General features: G+C 40.0%; 1 protein-coding gene across 3 annotated transcripts in view; it reads right to left on the reverse strand.

Moving 5' to 3' along the window:
* The window catches only part of AOPEP (aminopeptidase O (putative)), a 290,214-nt gene that overhangs the window by 233,909 nt on the left and 29,625 nt on the right, over positions 1–26,680 (reverse strand). For all 3 annotated transcript variants that reach the window (XM_054986685.1, XM_054986684.1, XM_054986686.1), the window contains exon 5: positions 25,794–26,042. In XM_054986685.1, coding sequence (XP_054842660.1) covers positions 25,794–26,042 — 249 coding nt within the window. The remainder of the gene's footprint in view (positions 1–25,793; positions 26,043–26,680) is intronic.

Here is a 26,680-nt window from a genome sequence, read left to right on the forward strand (position 1 = left end):
TCTAATTCAAGCTCAGCTTAGCCATGAACTCACTGGGAGGACATATCGGGATTGAACTACAAACACTTCATTCCATGATATTTTTGAAAGATTTTAAAACTGCTTTTTCCAGGAACAGCTGATACATCAACCACAGTTCATTAAAGGTGATACATGCCACAGCTGACAGACTTGCTGTATGGAGGAGGCAAGTCAGATTAGAGCCAATTTGTGGTATTTTTAACTTTTCCCCTTCCCTTCCACCCTCATCCTGATGTGAATCTCATCCTCACCCTTATAGCTGCTCTTTGCCCAACAATTATACAACCTATCTCTGACAACAAGATAACTAACAAAGACTGCAAAAATAAATCAGGGAACTACAATATCAGTGAGGAACAAAATGCACCCTCTTGGGAGGGTGTGCTTAAGAGTCTACAGGGAATGAGTGTGCTGAAATCAGCAGCAGAAGGTTGTTCTCTTCAGTTTTGTGAGGAACGGAAGGAAGTTTCCTATGTAGTCTATGAGAAGGCAGGTTTGGCTTACTGGCTGCTTGTTCCTCTGAGAGCAACTCAAGATTCCTAAGCACAGCTTCCCTGCCAGCCAGTGATAAGGGATTTAGACAGTACAATCTTATGAAGAGTTACTCCAGTCTAAGCTCACTGATTTCAATGGGCTTAGACTGGAGTAACTCTTCATAGGATTGCACTGTTAGTGACATGGTGAAATTTTGCCCTCATTTGGGCATGGCAAAGAAGGCTGGGATACTGGCTGGAACTCTGGAGGGGAAGCAAGGGAAAGAGTGAAGGTGCTGGAACTAGGAATTGCTGAGACAAACCAGGATTTGACAACTAACAGCAGCACAGCAACCTTTATTGGCATAGATAATACAGACGGAACAGAAGAGATGTTGGTTTGACAACTACGTGTGAGCCACATCCTAGTTTCATAAAATAACCACAGTTAACATCAATCATAGTTTCGTCCTGGGTCTCAGCCGACTTAATGTTTCAGTCTAGCAGACCTAGGGGTAAGAAACTGCCTCTAACCTTTTGAGCAATCCAAAAATATCCAAATACTTGGCAAAATAAAATTTTCCTAACAGAAAAAGGAACATTAAAGAAAACATTACCAGTGCCTAGCTTCACTGACTTTATTCATTATGTCTTGAAAAACAGTATTTTTTATTATCAAGATGTGAGAGGGTTTTCCCCCTCCTTATATCATCTAATTAAACATTTGTTAAACATAGCTATATAGTCTTGTTTAGCCTTTCATACCATTTCAGGCAATGAAGAAATCAGGAACTAATAATCTGTGTAGTCTCACTCTCTCTCTTATGCATAAAATGGCCAACTAAGCTGTATGACTGTTATGTTGTCATAAGCACATAAGAGAAGCCATGTTGGATCAGGCCAATGGCCCATCCAGTCCAACACTCTGTTTCACACAGTGGCCAAAAACCAGGTGTCCTCAGGAGGTCTGCCAGTGGGGAAGGGACACTAGAAGCCTTTCCACTGATTGCCCCCCGCAAACACCACCCAATCCATTTCACCATACAGAGATTCACACAATTCACATTCAGTTATACCCTCAACTACACTTTCAACAAATTTTATAACATATATCTATTGCTTAAGATTTTTTTTATAAGCCACTTTTACTAATATATATCAGTCTTTTTTAAATATCAGCTTCCGCAAATCATATGCAAACTGTTCAGGGTATTAAATAGAACACTTTCAGTTTACTGAATGAGGATGTACCGATTCTTGTAATTTTGATTAATGAGATACATGTTAACAAAAAAAAGACGCATAAGGAGAGGAAACAGAAGAAGCAATGGCTTTAAAATTATTTTCTTAGCTTATTTTGTGCGACAGCTATACAAGCCTGCCTTTTTATACGTGTCAGTCAATAAGATATCTGTTGTGTGTTTTGCACAAAGAACAAAGATGCCTTTATCGATTCTCAGAGTCTGTAGGACAACCCATTCATGCTGTCAAACTCCCCTAAAACCCTTTCAGCAAATAATAAAATCCATCAGTGACAAATGTCAACATGCTAATTTGTTAAAGAGGGAACAAAAGCAACATTCAGACAAGGTGCCTCATTTAATATTATATCAGCCCTCCAATTTGTAACAACTTTATAACAACCCACAGATTATGCAATACTAAACAGAACTGCAGCTCGACTAAAGTCTCTCTCTCTCTTCTGAACAAAATCAAGAAGGTTAGTGGCCTCACAAAATCAAAAACAACTGAACTCTACTATCCACTTGTCACTGTTCAGAAAAATTGTGTAGGAAATTCTAATTAAACAAACATAAAGGGAACATAAGGTTAAGTAATAAAAACAAAAGCTCAATTAACCAATCAATTATACTATGAAAATCAGGTTTAACCATGTATGGTTGTGTATTTATTATCTCGTATCATACTCGGGGTGATGATACAATCATGTTTAACCAATGATTCTGGTGGCATAACAGGTAACAATAAGTGCCAAATTGTATACCTTTTAAGTAATAATGTCTTACAAGGATTACTTCTGATTTTATTTAGTTCTGTTTCTATGTGCAAAGAGAATATTGTATTTATAGCCCAGGGAAAAAGATGCATCCTTCACCTTCTATACTGTATATACTTACTTAATTCACTTGCTTTTTTCATGGGAAGCAAGCCAGTTATTCTACAAAATGTGTATAGATATTTCCTATTGTATAGATATTTCTACTAAGAATTTCACATAGAGCAGTGATTCTTTATGGGGACTATGCAGCCCCCCCCCCCACTACACAGAGCGATCTACAAATCTTGGGGATATTCAGAACTTTGGGGAACAAATGGAGGGACTTCAAGATTTTAGGTTGCTCCTTCTCTCTGCATGTAATGGTTTTTAATAGCCAGTGGAGGAGAGCTAAGCCAAAATACTGCTCATGCCGCTCTAAGGAAAAAATCCAAGATTTCTCTCCCAGACCCTAAAAAATGTCACAGCAAAAAAAGTAATCAAATCTAACATTAAGGAGTTGGCTGGCAGCCATTTGACTCGTCTCATTGAATGTGTGCCTGAGATCTGTATATCAGATGCATATATCATAAATACACCTATACACATAAAGCTGCCTTGTCTAGAAGATTCCAAGCTTTTCGGTATAGTGATCCACAGTCCATTTTGCTTGATATAGTGGCACACTTAAAAGAACAGCGCATACATCATGCACAAATCAATAAAACTGCAAAAGCTTCAGACCCACTTTCACAGGCTTCATCATGACCCACTTTTGGATAGAAACCCAGAGTTTGGGAAATCCTGGCCTAGAGTACTGTCTTTGTGTTCCCCTTTGTTTTTCCTTGTACTTGGGGGCATCAATAATAATGTTGCATACCTTCTTGGACAGTGGTGAAATAAACATTAAGAATCAATGCTACAGAGCTTTTCTGGAAATTTCGGGAAAATGAAAAAAGAGATTAATTTTGAAAATGAGTAATAGCTTTAAATTCTATGGGCTAGTGTGCCAAACTGATAGTTTGAATAAAGCTGCTCTAAAACATCTGTTTAGTAAACGTCTAGAAATACTATATTAACAGATCTTTTTAATGTTTCGGGCATGTTGCAATGTAGGTGAAAATCTTTATACTGTACCAAACCCCTCTGGATTGTATTGTTTCCATCATGTATTAAGCTGGAATTATTCCCATTATCAGTGTGAGTCCTTCTACTGGCTTCAAAGCTATTTGGATGACTTACTAAAATCTAAAGCTCCCAATTATTCTAACCGAAGCAGGTAGAATCTCTATAGTACAGTTCAAAAATCACACTACCCTATAGTGAAAGAAGCTTGACTTCGGGCTGATGTCCAAATTCAACAGGGGAGGGAGATGTTATGCCTGTTGCTGTACCACCAGAGGCATCTGCATCATAGATAAGGAAACGCTTAATGGATGACAAACAGAAACATACAATTTGGGGGCATATTTAGGGGCAATGACTAAAAATAATGTGCTTTCTATTGTACTACTGTAAAACTTATCCATTAAACTATACTAATAATTATTTTTCATATGAGCTAGTCAGCTCCCCAGTTCTCATATCTATTGGCAAGGGTGGAAAGGTAAAAAAATGTAAAAGCCCATATTATCCATATTATTTAATGATCCAAACAAGCACATGATAAAGAGGGTAGCCGAAAGGAAATAGCGAAGTCTACTTGAATCCTAGTTTAATTTTTAAATATCAGCTATACAACAATGGATGCTAAATTTACATTTTTAAATCAAGCCGCTGCAATCAATTAAAAGGGATCAAAATATCAAAAAGTGTGTCATTGCTTAGGGTAGCTGGCAGATTTATTGTCAATGTGAAGATTAAAATCACCTGCTATTAAGAATTGTATGTATGCATCACATTCAGATGTCAAAAAGCCTGAAAATTATGTGATCAAGTATGAGTGAATGATCAATAAAAGATGAGCTGAAAACAAAGGCTTTTATGTAAACAGACCCTGCACGCCATTGAAGACAGTGGTTTAGTTCCTACAAGCACTGAACAGCAGAATTTAGCTCATAAAGAGTTTTATAGCAATTACAGTGGGGTCTTGAGAACTAATATGTAAAAGAAAAATGAGCAGACTCAATGACGCATTGTTAAAATTACAGTAAGTGCATGGAAGACCAGAGGCTTTATAACTGCTTTCATATTTGATTGGTAAATACTAAGAAAAAGTCAAGCATTTTCTTTGAGAACAGAGGAAGCACTTCGACACAGCAAGGAACAGAATTGTTCTCAAAGTAATAATAACAATCAAAAGTTCCTGCTCCTAAAATATTATATTACCAGGAATAATTGACTAGAAATTTATCCTATCAAGTTCTGTTGAAGGTAATTAAAGATATACATTCAGAGTAGTTTGTGCAGGTGCCATTCCCAGAAAACTGGGTCTGAATTAGTTAACATAGGCCAAAATAGAAGGAACTTTTATCATTGCTACTGAAGATACACAATCACATTATCTAAAACATATCACAGAAGTCCTCACATATAAACAAAAAATCAAATATACAGCCAGATTTAGCTAAACTAAGCTGGCCCAGCAGTATTTCTGCAACTGGAGAAATCACTTTTAGAATTGCCACAATCACATAAATTGCTGTAGTGTACCTGCATTTTGCTCATTCATACAGTATTTTCTTCTCATGATGGGTGTGGCACACACAGAAAACACAACCAAACACTACTGTATGAAGTAGGTTTGCCAGGTCCCCTGGAGTTCAAACTGGGGGATGGGGAGTTGTGGGGGGTGCCCCGGGAGAACTTTCCTTGCGCTTTCGCTCTAGAGCACTTCTGTGTCGTGCTGGGAATGATGTCATTCCCAGCATGATGCGGAAGCATTCTGGAGTGCATGGGAGCATGCTCTGGGGGTTCCTGACCTGTTGCTGTGCCTTTCCACTGGCCAGGTGAGAGGTGACAGGGGGCGGAGGTTGGGAGCAGGAGATCCCCTGCCCCTAACGGGGGACTGGGAACCCTACTATGAACTGTTCCTAAGTGCTCCACAGTGAAATGGTATGCATCTGAACTATATTTAACTATATTAGACATCATTTTACCAAACAGTACAGAGTAACCTCTCCAATCCACTCATCGACCTTACCTTGCTTCAACTTGTTCCTGGTACTAAAAAGGCACGCATTATGAGGACAGAGCCATTGAGAAAACCCTTCAAATGCATTGCAAAATCACTTTAATGGTGAAGAACAGCCTGTCCCCTTTTCTATAAACTCCCTTCTAGCCCGTTCCAATCATCTCTCACATATCAGTCCTAAAACAGACTGAAGGGTAAAGCAGCATGTTTTCCCTCCAAGAAAATAATGTGGCATTTCAAACATTCCTTTTAGTACTTGGTATTTATTAATATGCAGTTGATTAAATAATGAAATGTGTTTGAAGTAATTATTTGGCTTAAACAAGTGCAGGGCAAGGGGAAACAATGACTGGTAGCTCAAGAAGAATTGTGCCTGTATGTTTGGGGGATGTGGATGCCTGAAAAACTATGCCTACATACAGACCACCACAGAAGAACTACAGAATGGGTTGTCATTACGTCTGAACCAAAGTTTAGAATTTTGCTTTGTAGGGAACAGTACAAACCATAATTCAGATGTACCAACAAATTACTTTGTCACAAAATCTGCAAGTCTTTGCTTAAACTGGCCATTCACAAAGGATGAGGAAGGGAACATGTGAGCCCATCAATCCCAGGGTTTGTTAATCTCTGTGGCAGCAAACCATGCTTGTCAAGATGTCTGAATGATACCAGCAAGGCTCATTTCGAGGGGGAACACAGAGGAACGCAGTTCCGGCAGTTCTCCAAAGAGGTGACGTTAGGTGGCACTGCCTACCTGACTCTCAGCCATTTGGGGCCCGTTTTGGCCTGGATTGGGGCCGAAACAGCCCGGATCGGGCCTCTGACGGGTGGTAGATCACTCTCCCACTCATCAGCGGCCCAATCCTGACCATTTTGGGCCCCTTTTCGGCCATTTTCAGCCCCTTTTTGCCATTTCGGCCCTGAATGACCAGGATTGGGTCCAAAACAGCCAGAATAGGTGATGTCAGGAGGTGTGGCATATGCAAATCAGTTATACTAATGACACCCTTCCGGTGATGGTAAGAGGCATGGCATATGCAAATGAGTTATGCTAATGAGTTATGCTAATGATGAGTTCCTCCAGCTCTTTTTCTACAAAATGACCCCTGGATACCAGAGTGTCTCATATGGCTCCAGCTGCACGGACAACAGATTAGCATTATGATTTGAAGCAATCAATACCTTTTAAGTGTTTGGAAACAAGAAAGAGGGGTTGTGAAAAGCTAATCAGAAAAGCTAATTTTGAAGTGAGCTTTCTTGCTGATTTAAAGACTGATTTGAATCAGGTTCTCTTTAGTGTGAACCATTAGTTAGAAAAGGAAGACTTCTGCCTGACACCTTTGCAAGGAAGTCCTGAAGTAAATGTTGCCTATGTGACAGACTCAGGGAGCAATCTAAGCAGGTGTATTCTGAAGTAAATCCCATGATATTCCATGAGATTTACTCCCAAGAAAACATCCTTGGGACTGAAGCCACAGCAACACACATACCAAAGATGGCACTCCAGTTTTATAGAGCCAAAATGGAGTCTGGGAACTTTATGGCAATAGCTATGTCAAACAACCAGGATCATCACCTCGTAATCCACAAACTGGTTGTCATTATAAATGGTAGTATATAGTCATGTAGCTTATATACACTGCATTAGTCGGGCCTATATTGCAGATTCCAAATTTTTCAACATTAAAGTGATTAACATGATTAACCAAACATAACCTTCCCCTCTTATGTTCTGTCTCTCTCAAGAATACTGAGCTAAGTGGGGGTTTTTTAACCTTCATGGTTAGCCTGTACTCTACTAGCATCACTCTTAATTTTCCCCATATGTTGTGGTCAGTCCACACTGTGCTCCCTATCCACAATTGCTATTCCCTAAAACTGTGGCTAGTAGTTCTTTCATTATGATTCTGTTTTTTGTCACATTATATTGTACAGGATGAGACACAAGAACATCATTTTACATTTTAAGATCAACCATCAATTCACCAACACCATAAGACATAAAATAATACTTTGCACAAATATTAGGAGCCTACCATCTGAATCTTGCTCACTTTTAAGGGGAAATGTTGTAAATTACAAATCTATATAGAACAAGACAAACTGAATTGAAAAGGTAATGCACTTTGAGAACATAGTTCAATGTGATTTTTAAAAGCTTATGATATTTTTACCAATTAAATATCCAATAATATCTAGATATAACATTTTAGGGGGGGAAAGAATGAATTTATTGCTTCATATCTGAATGTCCTAGGCAAAATCTAATTATAAAAAAAGAGAAACCTACTAGCAGTCTAAAAAAAGCCCCATAATCTAATGATCATTTTTCTAATGTGGAATTGCATCATTAACTTTACAACAAGATTACAGCACACCAATATTTCATTTGTAGTTGGATAATCAGCAAGACATACATACACATAAACACAGAGACATAGGAATAAGAACAAGTTATCCAACCTCTTTATGCATTATTTCATGATCTGGGAAGATAAGAGGCTTTGTTAAATCTAAATAATAACTGAATATGCATGATGCACATAAATTATTCAACCCAGTAATAACATTCTAGGATCAAAACACAGTTTATGAGATGAATTAAGGGTCTTAGAAAACTATTTATGCTCCAAAAAGCACAGAAACCACGTTAAACTCTTGCCTTAACACAAATGCCATGGAAGCAGAAAAGAGGGACCCCAAGGAATGGGGGGGGGGGTTCCCTCTCAATAAGTTAGGATTGCTAAGTAGTTTTACCTTATCTCCCTATGCTTGGGATGCATGAAAACAAACTAGAGTTCAGAACAAATTTTGCAAATTCACCACAAGTAAAACCCTACTAGTTACTTGTTTTTTTAAACAACTGAAAGTGCCACATACATCATCTAGTCATGGATGTTTCATTGGTGAACTCTAGTTTGGCCCCCTCTCTAACAGCTACAGGTATGTCAAACCAGAACAGCTAGACAGAAGGAGATTTTCAAGCTTTCTTTCTGCTACCAAGGTAATGATTGCTTAGGGGAAAAAGTTACTTTGACATGTTTGGCATTCTTGACAAGCAGTAGACAAACTGTTTGGAGAATAGTTTCATATGGGAGTTCAAACAGCTGTCCATTCTAGGTCAAATTACATCAAGATTTTATAGACAGAAGCCTATAAACAAATGCAGCTGTCTCACATTAAGAGAATCCCCCCACCCAACTTGATAGGAAGTTTCCATTTGTATTTCAGAAAACAGATATAGAGGTTAACTATCAAATGCCAAGGCCAAAACATTTTTGAACCTCTTCAATTGCTACATTTTAATATGTATCTACCAATGAAATCTTTTTACAGGTTCCTTAAAAATATTCCTCTTTTATGAGACACTAAATTATCTGAAGCTAAACACTAATGTACAAGAGTTATTAAATACCTGTCACTCCTCCCCCTTTCATTTTAGCCTATGAAAACTAGTACACCTGATAATGAATAGATTTTACATCCAACCCAAGCTGTAATACTTTAATCAGCCATTTCCCCCCCAGAGGACCAATTTAAGCAGTGCTCAAGACATAAATTCATGTCGAATGAGGAAGTGCAATGGTATTAAGTGGAGAAAACAAGATGAATATGCTTCATCCTCGTTGTGTCTCTTTCTCTCTTAGCTTTTGTTACCAGGTTCCCCTGCCCCATTTCCCAAAATATTTCAAAAACCGTGGAAGCAAAAAAGAGAGTGGGGAAAAACACATCTTTGCCCTTTATGTTGGTACCTGAGCAAGTAAGATAATGAAGCATTGGTTGCTGACTGCTGATTGAGAGGTTACTGGGCTGGTATGGTAAAAGAGAACCTATTTTTATTACTTAGCACAGGCACATTTATAGTGAGATCCTAAGCAGAGTTACACCCTTTTTAGCCCATTGTTTTTAATGGACTATGAAGGGTATCACTGCATAGGATTGTACTGTGTATCTGCCAACAGCAGAACAAAGAAAAGAAAGTAAAATGTTCTAAAATAAATAACACAACTACGAAAGAAATTAAACAAAATTTAACCAAAAAGAATATATTTATATTAACCAAAATACTCATGCACATAGATATATCTAGCATACAAAGTTAAAACATCTCCATTTCCTGTATATTTTATAAGCTGTTTCTTGATAAAGACATACTGTTACAACTGTTAGCATCATTTAACGGATGTCAAATGTCTACTTATTTTTGAAAATATGTGTTAACATTGTACACACTGAAGTCTATATAGGACCAAATGAGCTTAATCAATATAAACATACATCAATACATAAACATTTTTGAAACTTAAAATCACCCAGTCTAAACAAATCCTGTAAGTTAGAAGCAAAAAAAAATTTGGCTGCAAACCATTTCAATTTCCTAGGGATATAAATCAAGAGTAATTCCACCAACCTGATCTGTTTCTTGATCTGTAACTTAATCCAAACCAAAAATAAGTTGGTATGATCTATTCAAGTTTCTATATATTTCTGTACATGCACAAAAATGTAGGCCTTTAACAGCTACATTTTACCTCCTCCCCACAAAAAAAAGTCTGTCTGACATGACATACATTGGAGAATGCAAAATAATGCATACACAAATGGGGTCCCTGTTTTGGATGTAATAATAATCTATCGTTTGTGATAAATCAGAACTAACTGACTTGGTATATGAGTTGAGGGATGGAAAGGAGCATTCAGCAGCATACAAAATATAGTGCTGCATCTGAACCTACCCTCTGTTGATTTTACAAGCAGTATACCAACATGGCTATTACATGCATGTTGGACATCTCTCTCATACACATATACTCATGCACACTTTTAAGACTGGATATTAGCTTTACCTATATCATACTGTTCAATAGTAACAGGTCTTTGGCACAGAAGCAACATTGTTGCTTAGCTGCATCCAGGAATTTCCCACAGTCGAGGTGGTCTCTACAGACCACATGTAATGCACCTCTCTGCCAAAGGCTTAGTGATCTTAGAGCTGGGTTGATGGGTATATTGCAGATTTCTATCGTTTGGTGGAGGAGCTAACATGCCTGCCTCTTGTGACAGACAGGCATTGGCTGCGGAACATAGTAAAGGATGTGCAGAGTGGGCTCCCAGCATGATCATAAAAGGGAGCCTCTCAGGGCTGATGCATTGTTTGAACTTTGATACCTTAAGGAAGACATTCAGATCTCTTAAACCTAAAATAGGACAGAGTCCCCAATCCTTTTGGGTACCAAAAAGAACCTTGGAAAGAACCCTGGTACCACTTCTGCACCTTGAACTTCTTGAATAGCACTCTTAGCCAAGGAGGATTGTATTTTGGCCTCCAGTTCGACCAACATATTGTTAACAGCCGATGAAGGCCAAGTGTAATCAGGACGCTCCACGAACTCTAACCCATAACCACAATTAACAATCGTTAAGACCCACAAGTCAGATGTTATTGACTCCCATTCAGGGAAAAAGTGTCAATCTCTCTGAAAAATTTAGGTTAGAGTTCATTTGATCCCATCAGAACTGCTTCCCAGAGCCCAGGATGTCCTTACGTTGAGTAAGAGGCTGAGATGGTCTAGGCCTATACAACTTGTACCTTCAAGACTGCTACAGCATGTTGTACTGATGGTGTGCCGGTGTCTGCTGGTAGTACTAGCCCTGTTGCTTGCCATAATATTGATATGGATTATGCCGAGGAAAGTGCCTAGGCTTATACTCAGGCCAATCAGAAGGTGTAATTCCCAAGGACTTGGCTGTTTGCCTATTCTCCTTTTTCTTTTGAGTGCCTCATCCATGGTAGAGGGTCAAAGAGCAACTCCCTCAAAAGGTAGGCCTTCAATCCTGGCCCTGGTCTTCTGTGGCAGGGTAGTAGATCTTAACCAGGAGTGCCTCCGGATGATGACAGCTCCAGCCATGCCTCTGGCAGATATGTCCACAGCATGGTTCCCGGCATTCAACTGCTGTTTCAAAAGGACTCAGTTTGCAGCAAAGAGACAAATGCCTTTTTGTCCTCAGGGAGATTGCAACGTATGATTACAACTTCTCCCATAAATACCGCTGGTATCCTACCATTATCATCTAGTAGCTGGCAATACGCAGATTTAATGCCAACACTAAATATTGACACCTACCTATGTTATCAACCTTTCTGCCCTCCTTGTCTGGAAGGGCGGAATGCAAACTAGACTTGCACTGCTGTACTTCTACCACAACCAGAGAGGACGGAGACGGATGCTTCACTAGGGATTGCCAAGAATCTTGTTTGATTTTATACATCTGCTCAATATGCTTGGATGCAGCAGGCAGATCTGTAGATGAATGCCACACTTTGTTTACTATCTCCTCCAATCCTTCCAGCACAGAAAAGGTCACAATAGTAGGAGTGTCACTGTAGATGCAGCTAAGCAACTTATCCTGGGTCTTTGGGCCTGCAACAGACACACTGATATCAAGTACTTTTGCCATTTGGATATCTGCTCAGCAAAAATGTCCAAGTCCTCATAAGGTGAATCTGAGCTAGGACCCACGTGACTGTCAGGTGACGGATCCGGCACCATCTCGAAACCCGCATCAGAGGCAACCATAGCACACTCCCCTTCCTCTTTATCAGAGTTGCATTGCAACTGAAGTTGAGCCAGGAAGGGAGGAGGCAGCCAACCTCTACCTATCGAAATAGAAGGTCTGAGTTCCAACTATAACCCGCTGGTCCTCTTTGCCACTGGCAATGATATAGCAGGGGGATGCAACACGCATAGTAATGCTGAAGGGCATACGGTTGTCTCGGTTCCGATGGCCAAACTTGTTCAGATCTATGTCTGCTATGATGGGATGGAACCAGAGATGGAGCCCAGGGTGATTGATGTTGGATCCAAGCTGTCATCAGATCCACACACACAGTCGGAGCCAGGTGCAGAGAATGGTTGACATCGGTGCCGGATTCAGGGCACCAGGCTTGCTCATCCAAAGACGCTGTCTGCAACACAGTTGGGTCCCGAAGTTTCCCATTAGAAAGAGAAGACTCCGGTGAATTCAAATGAGGGAATTGGGTTCTTGGTGCAGCAAGGACCACATCCTGAGCCTCTTTGGCCTTCTTTGCTGGCAGTTCTGATGATGCCCTCGGATCCAATGAACGCTTTTGAGAGTGCAATTTCTTTCCTGTCTGATCTGATCAAGGGGTCAATTTCATAGAAGTCACAGATCCGGCTGTAAATGCCTCTCAGCCATTGAAGAGTCCTTAACCACCTTCAAAGATGATGGAACCGGCTGCTCCTTCCCAGCAGATTCTTTAATAGTGGGTGCCTCGGAGCTCGCAAACACTTCCTCCCAGAGTGAAGCCTTCAGTCATTGGGACCTCTCATGAGTAGCCTTTGGGGTGAACTGCTGACATATCTTACAAGCAGTAATGTTGTGCCCTTCACCCAGACATATAAGGCAGAGACTGTGCTTGTCTGTATGGATCATCTTCATACCAAACTGCAAGCACTTCTTGAAGAGAGCTCGATGGGCCATAGTGAGTGGATTTTACCTCAGATCATAGTAGAACAAACCGGGTCAAAACACAGCCGAGGTCAAGTTGTGCCAAATCAGAAACAGTAAACGAAGTCCAGATACATAGTCCAAGAGCAAAGTACCAGCAAGACGATCAAAAGCAAAAGTGGAAAGGGAACTATGAAGCAAAGTTCCTCTCCTTGCAGCAACTAGAAGAAAACTGAAGGGGCTGTTTCTCTCAGTTAGTCATGTGACCGTTTAGGCGGGGAAATGGGTCTCTATGTGACTTGAGGGAAATGGCCCTTAATGGAGCTTTACAAAAGTGTTGAAGAATTTCTCTGGTTGGTAGGCTTAAGCATACCCAGTCCCATGTGGGCCTGCACAGAAGAATGACGATGAACCACATCATCACAGATAGGTGGTTAGGCAGGCTGGCTATCTGGTAGAAAAGCTTTCAGAAGGTTCACGTGAGTAGCTATGTTGGTCTACAGTAGAAGGGCAAGATTTGATTCTAGTGGCATGTTAAAGACCTACAAAATTTCCAGGGCATACACTTTCAAGATTCAAAGCTCCCTTTGTCATATCGGATGAAGGAAGCTTTGAATCTCAAAAGATTATACCCTAGAAATCATGTTGGTCTTGAAGGTACTACTGGACTCAAATCTTGCCCTTTAGTAGGTGTGTCAAGATACATGTAGTCTCCAATACTTTGGGGTGCTGCCTCCTCAGTCAAAGGATTTCCCACCAAATGGTCAGGCTAGTTAGCTACATGTCCATCAGTGCACTTCTAAGTAGATAATTTCAGGTGGATAGTCCTGTTGGTTTGCAATAGAAGAGCAACATTCTTGCAAAATATATCTTTTGGGGAATAACAGGATGTGGCAATGCTATGTTCTATTCACATCCACAAAATTCCTCAGCTCCAGTAGTTTTCTGCTCATTTTACATTTGCCTTCTTTTTTGATTGGGACAAGAACAGTAGTGAGAGAAAATCAGCAGAAGCAGAACTATGCTTACATAGTTTAGCTGCAGTGGTAAGTGCCAAATGAAACAGGCTAAAAACAGCATCATTCATGGGGGCAGGGGGAGACTAAACATGAGTGAAGAACTATTCCGTGCAATATATCACAAAGAATATCATGGTATATTATGAAGACATCAATTACATTCTTAATGTAAGAACCTGCCACAGGGAAGGCATTTTCCATATGAGGCTGCCAGACAGAGGAACAGGATTCCAGGCAAAGCATCTAGACAGAGTTGTGTCTGTGTTGGAAATGTAGCTTTTAATGGACACCTTGGCTAGTTTAGAACTTTTAGAATCTGCCCGCTAATGAAGACATTTCAAGCCATTATGGTTGGTAAAAAAATAGTGATAATATATTGGCTCTTCCTAGTGGAGACAACTGAGGAAACTGGGGAAAGTGTGGTTCTAACTTTCATAGGTTTCCAGGTCTCCACATCAGCCACACCTTCCTCTTTTAGGATACAAACAGTGCAATCCTATAAACAGTTACACAGTTAAAAATTTACAACTTTGTTTAGTATTGTACTGCAAAATTTATTTTGGGCTCTATATAATGGGTGGGGAGAGGGATTTTAACTATTTATGAATTGTAAAGATACATATTATTCAAAATGTTTGTCATATACATGGCCAGGTTTATAAACCAATGAAACACAAGTTTCATATTTGAAACACTGGGATAACCTTGACTATAATGGGAGTATACTATGTTTCAAATGAGAACTTCAGAGTGTCCACTATAATACTGACCCTTGGGGGATTAAAATATTTTAATCCCATCTTTCCATTCAATTTGGGCCATCAATGTGATGAACAGTTCAAAAGAAATTAAAAATCATCTTTAAAAACAGTACTTACACATACATAAAACAACAATTATGAGCTTAAACAGAAGAGTCAGTAAGAGAATGCCAAACAAAACAAAAAGGTCTTACCCAGTAATGGAATACAATGATAGACGGGGACAGATAAATCTCCTGGGAGAGAGGAATTCCACTATTTTGGTGACATAACTGAGACTAATAAGAAGAGGGAACCATGGGTAATTCTAGGGTAGTTCTAGGATGTAAGTAGGGCATCATAAGGTAATCATTAATCTCAATAAAGTTGACTGAAAGAGAAAACAGCCACACCACTTACACTTTCCCTATAATTGCACTTGATACCAAATAAATTGTAGCAAACTAACTCTTGAAAAAAAAGGGATAAGGACACAAAAAACCATGGGAAAGTAACAGGTAGGGATGAACATCATCTACACTGTAATAACATAAAGATTGCTTGATGAATTGTAATGTGACAGTACCGTAGCCTTACAGCCTAATCCTGCACATGTTTATGCAGAAGATAGTCTCACTGGATTATGGGTGGTTTCCTTCCAAAAAAAAGTGTACATAAAATAGCAACCTTAATCCAAACTGCAAAAAGTGTAAGAAAATCCAGAGATCTACATAAACAGCTCTACAAACCCAGCAGGTTTTAAATTTGTGTTTTTCAAAAACCAGTTCCCTAGTCAGGGGAGTCTCAGAAATAATTCCTAACATTTACTGTTTCCAGAAAAACAAGTCAGAAGTCCAACAACACAAAAGTAAGACCTTCAATGTTTCTAAAAAGACTATGAATGTTGTGGTTATTTATGCTGGAGCTTTTCCTAGGAAATCAATCTTATCCTCATATAGGAACGATCTCTTTCTCTATATATAAAACCGGAACAGGGCAACAGAAACAAGTACCACCAGATCTTTATCTAGCCAGATTAGATACATCATCAGACTGAGGGAGAAAGCATTCCTTTCTTCATTTTTGCTATTAATGTGTCTAATGATAATCAGATTTCAACAGGACCTAAGAAATAGTAATTCTGTAATCCTAAACCAGAAACCCCCATAACATGTAAGGTAAAAGAAAATGCCAGTCTTTTCCATACCAACTTCATGATCCAGCAGTGTAATCCTAAACAGAACTATGCCTTTCTATACCCAGTGACCTCAATGGACTTAGAACAGTGTACCTAAGATTGCACTGTAGGATCATGCAGTATTTTTTTTTAAGTCTTATTATTTATTTATGTTATTTACAGGCTATCTTTCTCACTGGGACTCAAAGTGGATTAAACAATGTAAATCAATACAATCAATAGCAATGCAATAGGTTATGGATTACAGAAATCTGAATACAAACAGAAATTTGAATACAGAGCTGAAACAATGCTGAAACAAAGTATCAAAAATTAGACATGGCATTTTAAATGACTCAAAAGCTACCCGGTAAGGTACATAGTCCACAGACGGTGTCACTTAACCAAAGCATCTCTCTGAACCATTTCCTTACAGTATAGCTCTTCTCCCTGTGTAAAAAAAACCTACTGAATAATTCAGTTTTGTATACTTCGAAGAAAGCCAGGAGAATGGGAGCCCTTCAGTCCTAACAATTCCATAAGGAGGGTGCCACAACAGAAAATGTACAGGAATTTCTTGATTTTGCCCAGTTACAAGGTGGCACCCCCAGAAGGCCTTTTCAGATGAGTAAAGCTGCCATTGCAAAGCATAGGAGAAAAGCCTGCAGAGATGAGGGACAAAGGCCATGAATGGTTTTGTATGTGGTAGCCAACACCTTGAATTGAGCCCAGTAACTGAGAGGTAGCCAATAGAATGACTGTAGAACAGAAGTAACATGTACACTCCACCTAGCAGGAGGTGATGCTGTTATTAATGAATGTCAAAGGAATGTGGATATGAATGCATCCCACATTTGCAGGCCTTTCACTTCTCTAGACATTATGAACACTGATTACCCAGCACATACAACTTTAACAACAAAATTTAAAAAGTTAAGAGGTCGGGAGCTATTATTTTGGAGGCAAAACAAAAACAAAATAATTGGCCTTTTCCATTATGCCATTGTAGCTAACGGTATTATTTCCTTATTTTCTCTCATCCTGAAGATTATAATTAATGGTATGCACAGGTTTCAGTAGTTACCGGTTTCAGTAGTTAATAGTAATAGATAATGTGAATATGCTTTTAAAAGGTTACATTTAAACACAGTTCCTTACTTTATAATCAATTGAGAAAAAAGAATATTTTGGGAAATTCTGGTGCAGAAATGAAAGAAACAAAAATACCTGTTCAATCCATAATGATTTTAGTAAAGATGTGTTTCTGATCATATTTTTTCCTTCCCTTTTTCAATTAAAAAAAGTATGACACACTGGAAATATTTTGAATCTATGAAGCAGCATCACTGCTATGATCTTGCAAGTGAGTTCAATTACTGCAGTCTCAATTTTACTACATCTTCCTTTTAGTTTCACCAGAAGGTAATTACTGTGTTCTACCCTATGACAGACCCAGGCTCAAACACATCTGTTAAACATTTATAGACTAAGTAATTCAGCATGCTAGTAAGGAAATACTGTGTGTTTGATGTAATCCAAATATTGTTTTGATCCCCAATTGACAACTGAGTGGAGGGCCATTACCACAGAGGTAGCAAATTTGAATTCAGGCTTTAGCCAAGAGAGAGAACTTATTCTCCAAGAACTGTTGTGCCCCTACAGATTGCATGAATAGGCATGCCTCAAATTATCATTATTCATCAGTGCTCACACAATAAATGTCAAATGCCCTTAAACTGCGTTGTCACCTTAGCCTATGAAAACTCAAAATGTACTTCCACACTATTTTGGCTGGTCCAAAACAGAGTTTCTGAGCTTCTTGGATGTTAAAGCTAAGTTATAGTGACTTGGGTAGCAGGCAAATAAAATCAGGAGCAATCAAACAGCTATCTTATATCCAAATGCTACCTTAATCCCATTTTAATTTGATTCACACATCAAAAAAATTTCCACCAGAAATCCTAAACTTGAACAGCAAATTGTCAATTATCTGATATGCAAAGCAAAAGTAAATACATTATACAACCAGAGGGGGGAAAATAATGTAAAAGTATCTATAATTTAACAGGGCCGAATCTAGGGTCGGCGGCACCCAGGACAACCCAAGTCCGGCTGCCCTTGCGCACGCGCACAGCGTGCGCTCCCGGCACCACATGAGGACGTCACTCCATGACGTCATCATGCAGGGTGGCGTGACCTGCCAGCCGCTGGGGCAGGCGAATTGCACGGGCAGCCTCCATGCCACTTGCTTGCCCAGCAGGACAGGGAGTGCGCGGCAAGCTGGCCGCCCTCTCAGCTGGGCAGGCAAATGACACGGAGGGCTGGGAGGCCGCCCGCGCCATTCGCCTGCCCCGCAGGACAGGGAGTGCGCGGCAAACCAGCTGCCCCCTCAGCAGGGCAGGTGAGTGGCACGAGCGGCCTGCCAGCCCTCCGTGCCATTCGCCTGCCCAGCTGCGGGGCAGGTGAATGGCGCGGGAGGCCGCTCAGCTGTCCGCGCTGCCACCAGTGCGCTCCCAGCAGCTGGAAGCTGCGCCCAGCACCCCCTCTTTGGCGGCGCCGGGGGCAGACTACCCCCTGCCCCCCCTTGATCTGGCCCTGTAATTTAAACTAGCCCAAACTATCACTTAATATTAGTCTCATATCTACAAAATCGCTATGTCCTAAAAGGCAGAGAAATATAATGGTGTCTTCAACACAATGACAGGATTTTGTGGTTTCCCCATTGCTGGTGCAGTTGCAGATAAAGTACCACAGCAATGGGGCTCCCCCATGGCAGGATTTCCACAGTTTCTCTGCTCCATTCCCCCCAAAGTAGCCATCCCCGCTCCCTTGGAACGCTAGCACTTATGCAAAGTTTTGTTTTAAATTGGTAGTAGAATATTGTTATATTGATATACCATTGTACTGATAGGTATAGCAGTTTCTCTGATTTCCCTGCTTTTATTTGTTTGAAAAATGTACGTTTCTAGCCCTTCCTTGGTGGAGATACAAAGAAAAGGCATGCAATTTACTTTTTTTTAAATAAAAGCTGAGAATTCAGAGAAGCTACTATAACTTTTTAGTACAAAAGCAGATCAATACAATGATATTCTAGTGTCAATTAAAAAAATAATAAAAGCCCCAGCTCAATGGCGGAGGGAGAAAATGGCTGCCATGGAGACAGTCAGGGAAAACTGCTGCCAATTCTACCCTGAATTTTTCTACCCTCACAGCACCTATCTAGGCTTTACTGCAATCTTTCCTGACTCTGGAGTAAAGCAGGTTTGAGAAAGATTAGAGAGAAGTTGGGCAACCTCCAGAGATGAATAAATGCACTGTGATGCTGTGGGGAACAGGAAAGAAATTTACTTCCCGAGTGAGCGCAGCTACTGTAGCTGTTCAGAGAGAGCTGCGACCGAGACGCGGGGGGGGGGGGGGGGAGAAGACCTGATCCTGACTGTAGTTTGTATTTTATAAGATCTACCAATCTAATAGCATATTAGAAAGTTTAACTTTAAATAATTGTATTATGAAGGGAATGCAATACTTGTAGATGTAGTGTGTGTGTTTTTATATGTTGTCCCTTCCCTTTCCCCCGTTCCCTTTTTCCCTTTTTTTGTAGTTTTAGATGTTAGTAATTACAATATAAAAAAAAGGAAAGAAATTTACTTCCCCAAAGCATTGAATTGGGGCAGATAACCAGTGTGGAAGATACCAGTGAGTTAGGTTAGCAGGCCACAGATGGAAAAATTCATACAAATGAAGACTTAGGCCTATCACTTCATTGGAGAGAGGTGGCTTAAGCAGATGTTATAGGTACTATACACAAATAAAAACAGAGTAAAAGAAAACACTTCCATTATCAGTATTTAAATGCTGATTGTATCCAGTGCTGAATGACAACAAGCGACAATAGAAGACTAAAATTCTTAAAGAATAAAAACATTACTAAAATGTTTAAAATCTTTAATTGAATTCAGAAAACCAAGATTAATAATCCTGGATAAACAGATCTCCTATCATCCCTCCCTTCCCATTCTTTCTTGATAATCTAGATCTCCCCTGTAAGACAGGTTACAACCAGGTCAAAGGTACCTTCCACAGACTCTCTTAGGCGAGAAAGCAGCAATTCAGCCTGTCTACTGATAACCTGATGACTATCATCCATTGCTCTATCATCTAGGCTACTATTCTTGAAAACTGATTGGAACCTGCAGTTAATGCAGAATACAACTGCTCATCTCTCACAGGGCAAGTTGCTGGAGCATATTTCACCAGTGCTCTAACATCTACATAAGAACTTAAGAAGAACCCTGCTGGATCAGACCAGTGGTCCATCTAGTCCAGCATCCTGTTTCACACAGTGGCCAACCAATTGCCCTGGAGCTAGCAACAATCAAGACATAAAGACGAAGATCATCCTCTGAGGTTACCTGCCCAATCACAATCTGTTCTCTTCCAGGCACAATTCAAGTTGCTAGCCTTAACCCAAAAAGGTCTAAACAGCTCAAAGCTTGACACAAATATTTCTTTACTAATTATGGTCCCTTGAATCAACCAAGGGTAACCATTCAATAAAGTCACCTGTGCAACAGGTTCATTTCAGTGGGGTGGGGTGGGGGATTAGAGATGCACTTTCAGTGGCTGCCTCTACTCCTGCAAATTATAAAATGTGTGGTGTAGTGGAGTGTTGGACTAAGATCTGGGGAGACCCAAATGTGAATCCCCACTCTGCCACTTAAGCTCACTGGGTGACCTTCAGCCAAATCACATATTCTCAGCCTAACCTACCTCGTAGGGTTCTTGTGAGGATAAAATGGAGAAGGGAAGAATGTTGTCAGTTTGGGTCCCCACTGGAGAAAGACAGGTTGTAAACAAAGTAAATATATTCCCTCCAACTGGCAACTCCAAATCTGATCCTCTTCAAAAGGATTGCAAACCTACCTTTCATCATCTCAGTGTACTCAGTGTGAAGCTGGAGATAGAGAGGCTCTAATGATAATTTAAATATGACAGAATGTGATTTTGTATTGCTCAGGTAGGATGCTTTCATTATCTGCCCTGGGCCTCTGCAGTAGGGTGCTCCATACTTTTACCTGAGTAAGGGAATCATTTTAAAAGGGAAGGGAATCATTTTAAAGTAAGGGAATCATTTTAAACATTTTCACATCATTTGTCCATGTTCTTCTCATTCAAGGAATATTCCTCCAGACACTCCATCATTTCCACCAAAGCTCATGTTTCCCACTCTCACTGTGGTACTGTCCTAGTGAAATTCTTTCCTCGTTCTCAAAATCTCACCCCACATTTCCAATACTAAAACTACTCTAAATCTCCACCCCAATCTCCTTTTCATCATGTTATCTCTCTCACAGGAAAGTATGTCTCCCTCCTTGAAAGATCTCCATCCTCCTGGCAACTACCCTCTACTCTTCATAGAGATGTTACTCATACTTTTTATCATGTAGTCAACAAACAAATTCCTAACTTGTGTATCACCCAGAAAGCATAAAAAGTTGATACATGAGTCACCCATGTATCCCACCATCATCACTTCCCAGTAACATCCAAAACTACCCTCAATTAAATAAATGGTGAAGAATGTGCTGAGCACTAAATAATTCACACAGCAACAGCACACCAGTTTTAATGGAAGTTACTGGGTGTTTTGTGTGTTTGAAGAAGAACAATCACACATTACAAAGCCAAAATAAGATTTTAAAGCTTGCCTCCAGGCATGCCTTTTGAAAGTCTCAGCCAGCATCTGGATTCTACAGGAATTAATATGTCCTAACTAGTTACTCACTGGATTTTATGTATAATTACTACAACAAAGAACCTATGTTTTGTGTGCACACTCTCTCTCATATATGGCAAAGTATTTACTGCCTATCCCTATATTAGGCTGCTGCTGTGTATACACAGCCAAAAACCACTCATCAGTGTCAAGGGACCCTCAGGAATGGAATGGGATCTAGCACAGGGAGGGGGAGGCGGCTGCAGAAGGAAGAAGAGATTGGTGGATAGCTGAAGGCACAGGAGTCTGCAGAATCAATGGTGAAGGCAGCAATGATCCTGCAAGCTGTGTTTTCACTTGCAATTGTATGGATTGTATATTATAATTGCAAAGCTGTGCAAACCTTAGTGGTACTTAGGTACTCTCCTCTTGCAAACACTGTTCCTCCTCCTTCTGTCACCAACCCATCCTGCCACAACCAAAGTATTGTTGATGACCTTTGAAAACAGAAGATACACACCTCCGTAGCCCCATGTTGTTCTTTCCAGCCAGGAAAACTGTGGTGACCTGAAGCGCACACATCTTTTTCTTCCTCAGCTTGCTCTCAAGCTCCAATAGTCTTTAATATTTCTGTTGTTTTATGTTATTTATAGTCTACCTTTCTCAATGGGACTCAAGGTGAATTATATAGAGTAAGTTAATACAATCAACAGGATGGTGCATCCAACATAAGTGCACACACCACCGTCCTAGTACTACAATATTGTTTTCCACCTGGAGAAAGCAACAGGGGCAATAGGGCAGAGACAATCTCAGAAGCTTACTTTGGTTACTATGCAAGACATCGCCTAAAAGCAGATCACCTAAAGATAAAAGTGTTTTTTCCATGTCAAAGAGCAAACAAAGAGTGAAACATTACAGTATGAAAGAAAAAAGCACTAAAGGATGATCATTTCTCAGAATGATCATTTTCTGAGCTGCAGTTCTTCTTCTAAATGCCATTTAAAATTCCAGGTACTTAGAAATTTGCTCACAATGAGCTGAAAAAAAGAGAAAAAGTGCCGCAGTTCTAAAATTATAGTTAAAAATTCCAGCTGTCTAGCACATATATAGGGATACATATATAAAATGATTATCTGGGCTCAGGAACAAAAGCCTTGCTGACATAAAATTACAACAGTTAAAAACCGCAATATATGATAGGATCTGATAAGAAAGGGTTAACAACATTTTACTGAGCTATTGATTCTTTATTACTTGAGATACTGCCATTTGACCTCAAATTATTTGCTTTCTGTGATATCTGTTCATGCACAAATGCCATAGACAGAGGCTGTGAGGGCAGCCCCTAAGGATGCCAGCCCCCGGCTGGGGATGGAGGATTCTCCCACCTCCACTTTTTGTCCCCTGGTCTACTCACCTGGCCAGTGGGGGGGGGGGGTAAGGAGGGGGGAGGGAAGCTTGAAACAACTGGAGCATGCAGCAAAATAGTCCATGCATACTCCAGAATCCCCGATGATGCACTTCCAGTAGAAAACTGGAAGATATGGGGTCTCCACAGGGCCATATTTGGGGTTGACCGTGTAGCCTCCAGTTTTCAGCCAGAAGTGACATCATAAGAGCCTCTGGTGCACATGCGCAAGGAAGACAGATCATGACCCCATGCCTGCCTACTGAGCTCCCAAGGGGGGCTGGCCACCCTAGCAGTCCCTAATTTGGGGGAGGACAATTTTATATTTTTCTGCAAGCCTGTAAGTTCTTCTAGACTTATAGAACACTAAACCATAGCAGCAGCTTGCCCCATTATACAGATTTGGTTATTCACACAGGCACCAACCTTTGCTATTAAATATAGTGATGAGAAATGTTACATAGGCTAGCCCACACACTGGACAACATATCTCCTTTACAAGATAACAAAGTCTAACTGTGCATAGAAAGAGTTATTCATTGTCTCTGACAACCATAAATGTTATATCCCACTACACTATAACACCCTCTTCTTAATAAGACACTTGCTCAAGAAATAAAAAATTCAAACAATGATTATTTTGTGCCTCACATTGTATTTGAATGTGTTAATTCAGCTTTAAAACTACATCTGTTTTTATCACAAGCAGTTTTTTAAACGGGATTCAGAGAGAGGTATCCAAATTTTGGATGTTAAACTGACCTATAATTCATCATCACCCTTAAATAAACACACATAAAATAGGTTAGGATACATATAATGAGATCTCTTCCTGCTTCTAATTCTGGGCAAGTCTTTGAAAATAATAAGTCTGAAGCAGAGCAGGAGAACAGAACCAGTGACAGAAACTACAATTGCAGAGTTGCAACCTACCACTCTACTTACTTGAGAATAACCAATGAAGCTGGTAGATGATGGCAACACCTAGCAAAGCATGGTCAAAATCAAAGCCATTGACTTTCTACTGAAGATCAGCAGACAGGAACTCTTGCTTCTGATTAATTTTTAATAAGTAATTAGGATTCTCTTTCCATAATAAAGTACATGGCAAATTTAAACCATAAGGGATGATAAATACAAGGCATATAAGTAATATTTCAAAAAAGAGTTTTCCTAAAAAGGCATCAGCAGATCTTGAAATAATATGCTGCTGAATTTGAAGCAGTAGCTGCTGGAAAATAAAACCTCAAGCCTTTAATTAAGCTGCTCTGCAAAAGAAGCCTCATCATTTCTTTCTACTCTGAAATGTGGAATAGCCATTCCCCTCAAATAAAAGGTGATACTTTGGTGCATTCAAAATGAAGTAGCTACAAAGCTAATAAGGAACAGACATTCCAGTATACATGGACACACACACACACATACTATATATCTATATCTATATCTATATCTATATCTATATCTATATCTATATCTATATCTATATCTATATCTATATCTATATCTATATCTATATCTATATCTATATCTATATCTCTCCCAATTCTAAAGATAATGACTGAAAATTTATGGCTATTTCCCTCCGTAGCAGGCAAGAGTACAATTAGAATTCTCAAAACAGCAGCCCTTTTGTGCCAGCATGCTATACTATATACTACTGCAGATAGGCTAGATGATTAAATAAATACATAGCACAGCACCCTTTCTGCATCAGGGTAACACATGAAGTAGTAAAACAAGTACATTTTTCTAAACATCTTTTAAAAGACAATGCCTCCATATTCATAAAAATATCTCTACTACATCTCAAATGGGAATGCCTATTTCATATGCTTTTTGCAGCATTCCCTGAACAATCTTTTTATGTTTGTAAATACAAAGAAAAACACCAACTGGGTCAATGCAAATCACTTGTACCACTAACTAGTTTCCTCCAGGGTTCTCATAATACAAGCAAAAACTTTTTCACGTATAGGCCCACTATATCCGCTGCATTTTAAGATTGCCACTGGTGACCTTGTGTCTTACATACAAGCCCAGAAATCAGCTAGCACAGCTCACATCAGAAAAATAATTAGTAACCATATTTGCTGTTCCACTGATACTCTGGCCAGGAATAGGAACTATTATCATTACAGAACAACTGGGTCAGAGTTATCAAAGAACACAATCATCCCTATCTCAAAATTACCTTGATTTTCAAACTTTTACAGGTTGTCTGTTTGTATAGATATGGGGTTGGATTAGGGCTGCCAGTCTCTTGGTGGTGGCTGGATATCTCCCAGAATTACAACTGATCTCCCAGCCACAGAAATCAGTTTGTCTGGAGAAAACCACTACTTTGGAGGGTGGAAAGTATGGCATTGTACCCCTGAAGTTCCTCCCCTCCCCAAACCTTGCCCTCTCCAGGCTCCACCCTCCCAAATCTCCAGGAATTTCCCAACTTGGAGCTGGCAACCCAAGGTTGGATCCTGTGCACCACTAGCAGAAAGTGCTAGTAGATCTTTACCATCTTCCTTAAATGCCCTCTGTGAGTGCTGAAAAGTGAACAGAAGAGAGAAAATCATGTGACAGATGGCTCCAATGAGCTAGGGGAAAAATAAACTGGCAACATCCCTTCCCCAATGTCCTTACCTTGCCATTCCAAGACTGGAAAAGTTGGGTGGGACGATCAAGATATCAAGTCTGGAAAAGGGATGGGTACCAAGCAGAGAGTAAGCTGCTGAGAGGCACTGAGGAATCAGCTGTAGTAGAACTTCTTCACAAGATTTCTTAAGGTGCCATGGAGCAAAGAGCCGATGAGGAATGACCACTTGAGCAGCAGCCACAGAATCTTGAAAACGGCAAGGATATGGCAAATGACCACAAGCCTGTTCAAATATCCTGAGAATGACAAATAATAGTATGATCTGGTTTGACATTTTTAACAAGAAAAACTTCCAAGCACACCAAGACAATGCGGCTGTAAAGTGCCATAGGACATTTCAGCAACAATCCATATGGATCAGAAAGACCATTTCTTCCTTTTCATTTGTGGTATAAGAGATCATCTGTCATACTGACAATCTCTGCCAGACAAGACAGTCATTGTGGTGTAGTGGTTAGAGTGATGGCAAAAGTTTGGGAGACCCAGGTTCGAATTCCCACTCGGTCATGGGAAGCTCACTGGGTGACCTTGGGCCACTCTCATACTCTCAGACAAAGCTACCTCAAATGGTTATTGTGAGGATAAAATGGAAGAGAGCCACTTTGGGTACCCATTGGTGAGAGAGAAGAAAATAAATAAATATAGTAGTATAAAGTGAAAGTAAGCCAGAATATAGGGTAGCTGTCAGAAAGCGGCAGAAGAAACAGCCATGAGGAGGCTTCATTTGTGGGAGTGTTGCTCCATCCCTAACTGGCAGTTGCTATGGGAGGGAGTCCCCTAGGTGAGCTAGGCTACTTCTCCCAATGTTTGGAACCAAAACAAAGGACTATCATAGGGGAGAGGAAGATGGTTGACTCAGAGCCCTCCCAAAATT

The sequence above is a fragment of the Eublepharis macularius genome, chromosome 8 (genome assembly GCF_028583425.1).
Source record: "Eublepharis macularius isolate TG4126 chromosome 8, MPM_Emac_v1.0, whole genome shotgun sequence".
In the NCBI taxonomy this organism is placed as follows: Eukaryota; Metazoa; Chordata; class Lepidosauria; order Squamata; family Eublepharidae; genus Eublepharis; species Eublepharis macularius.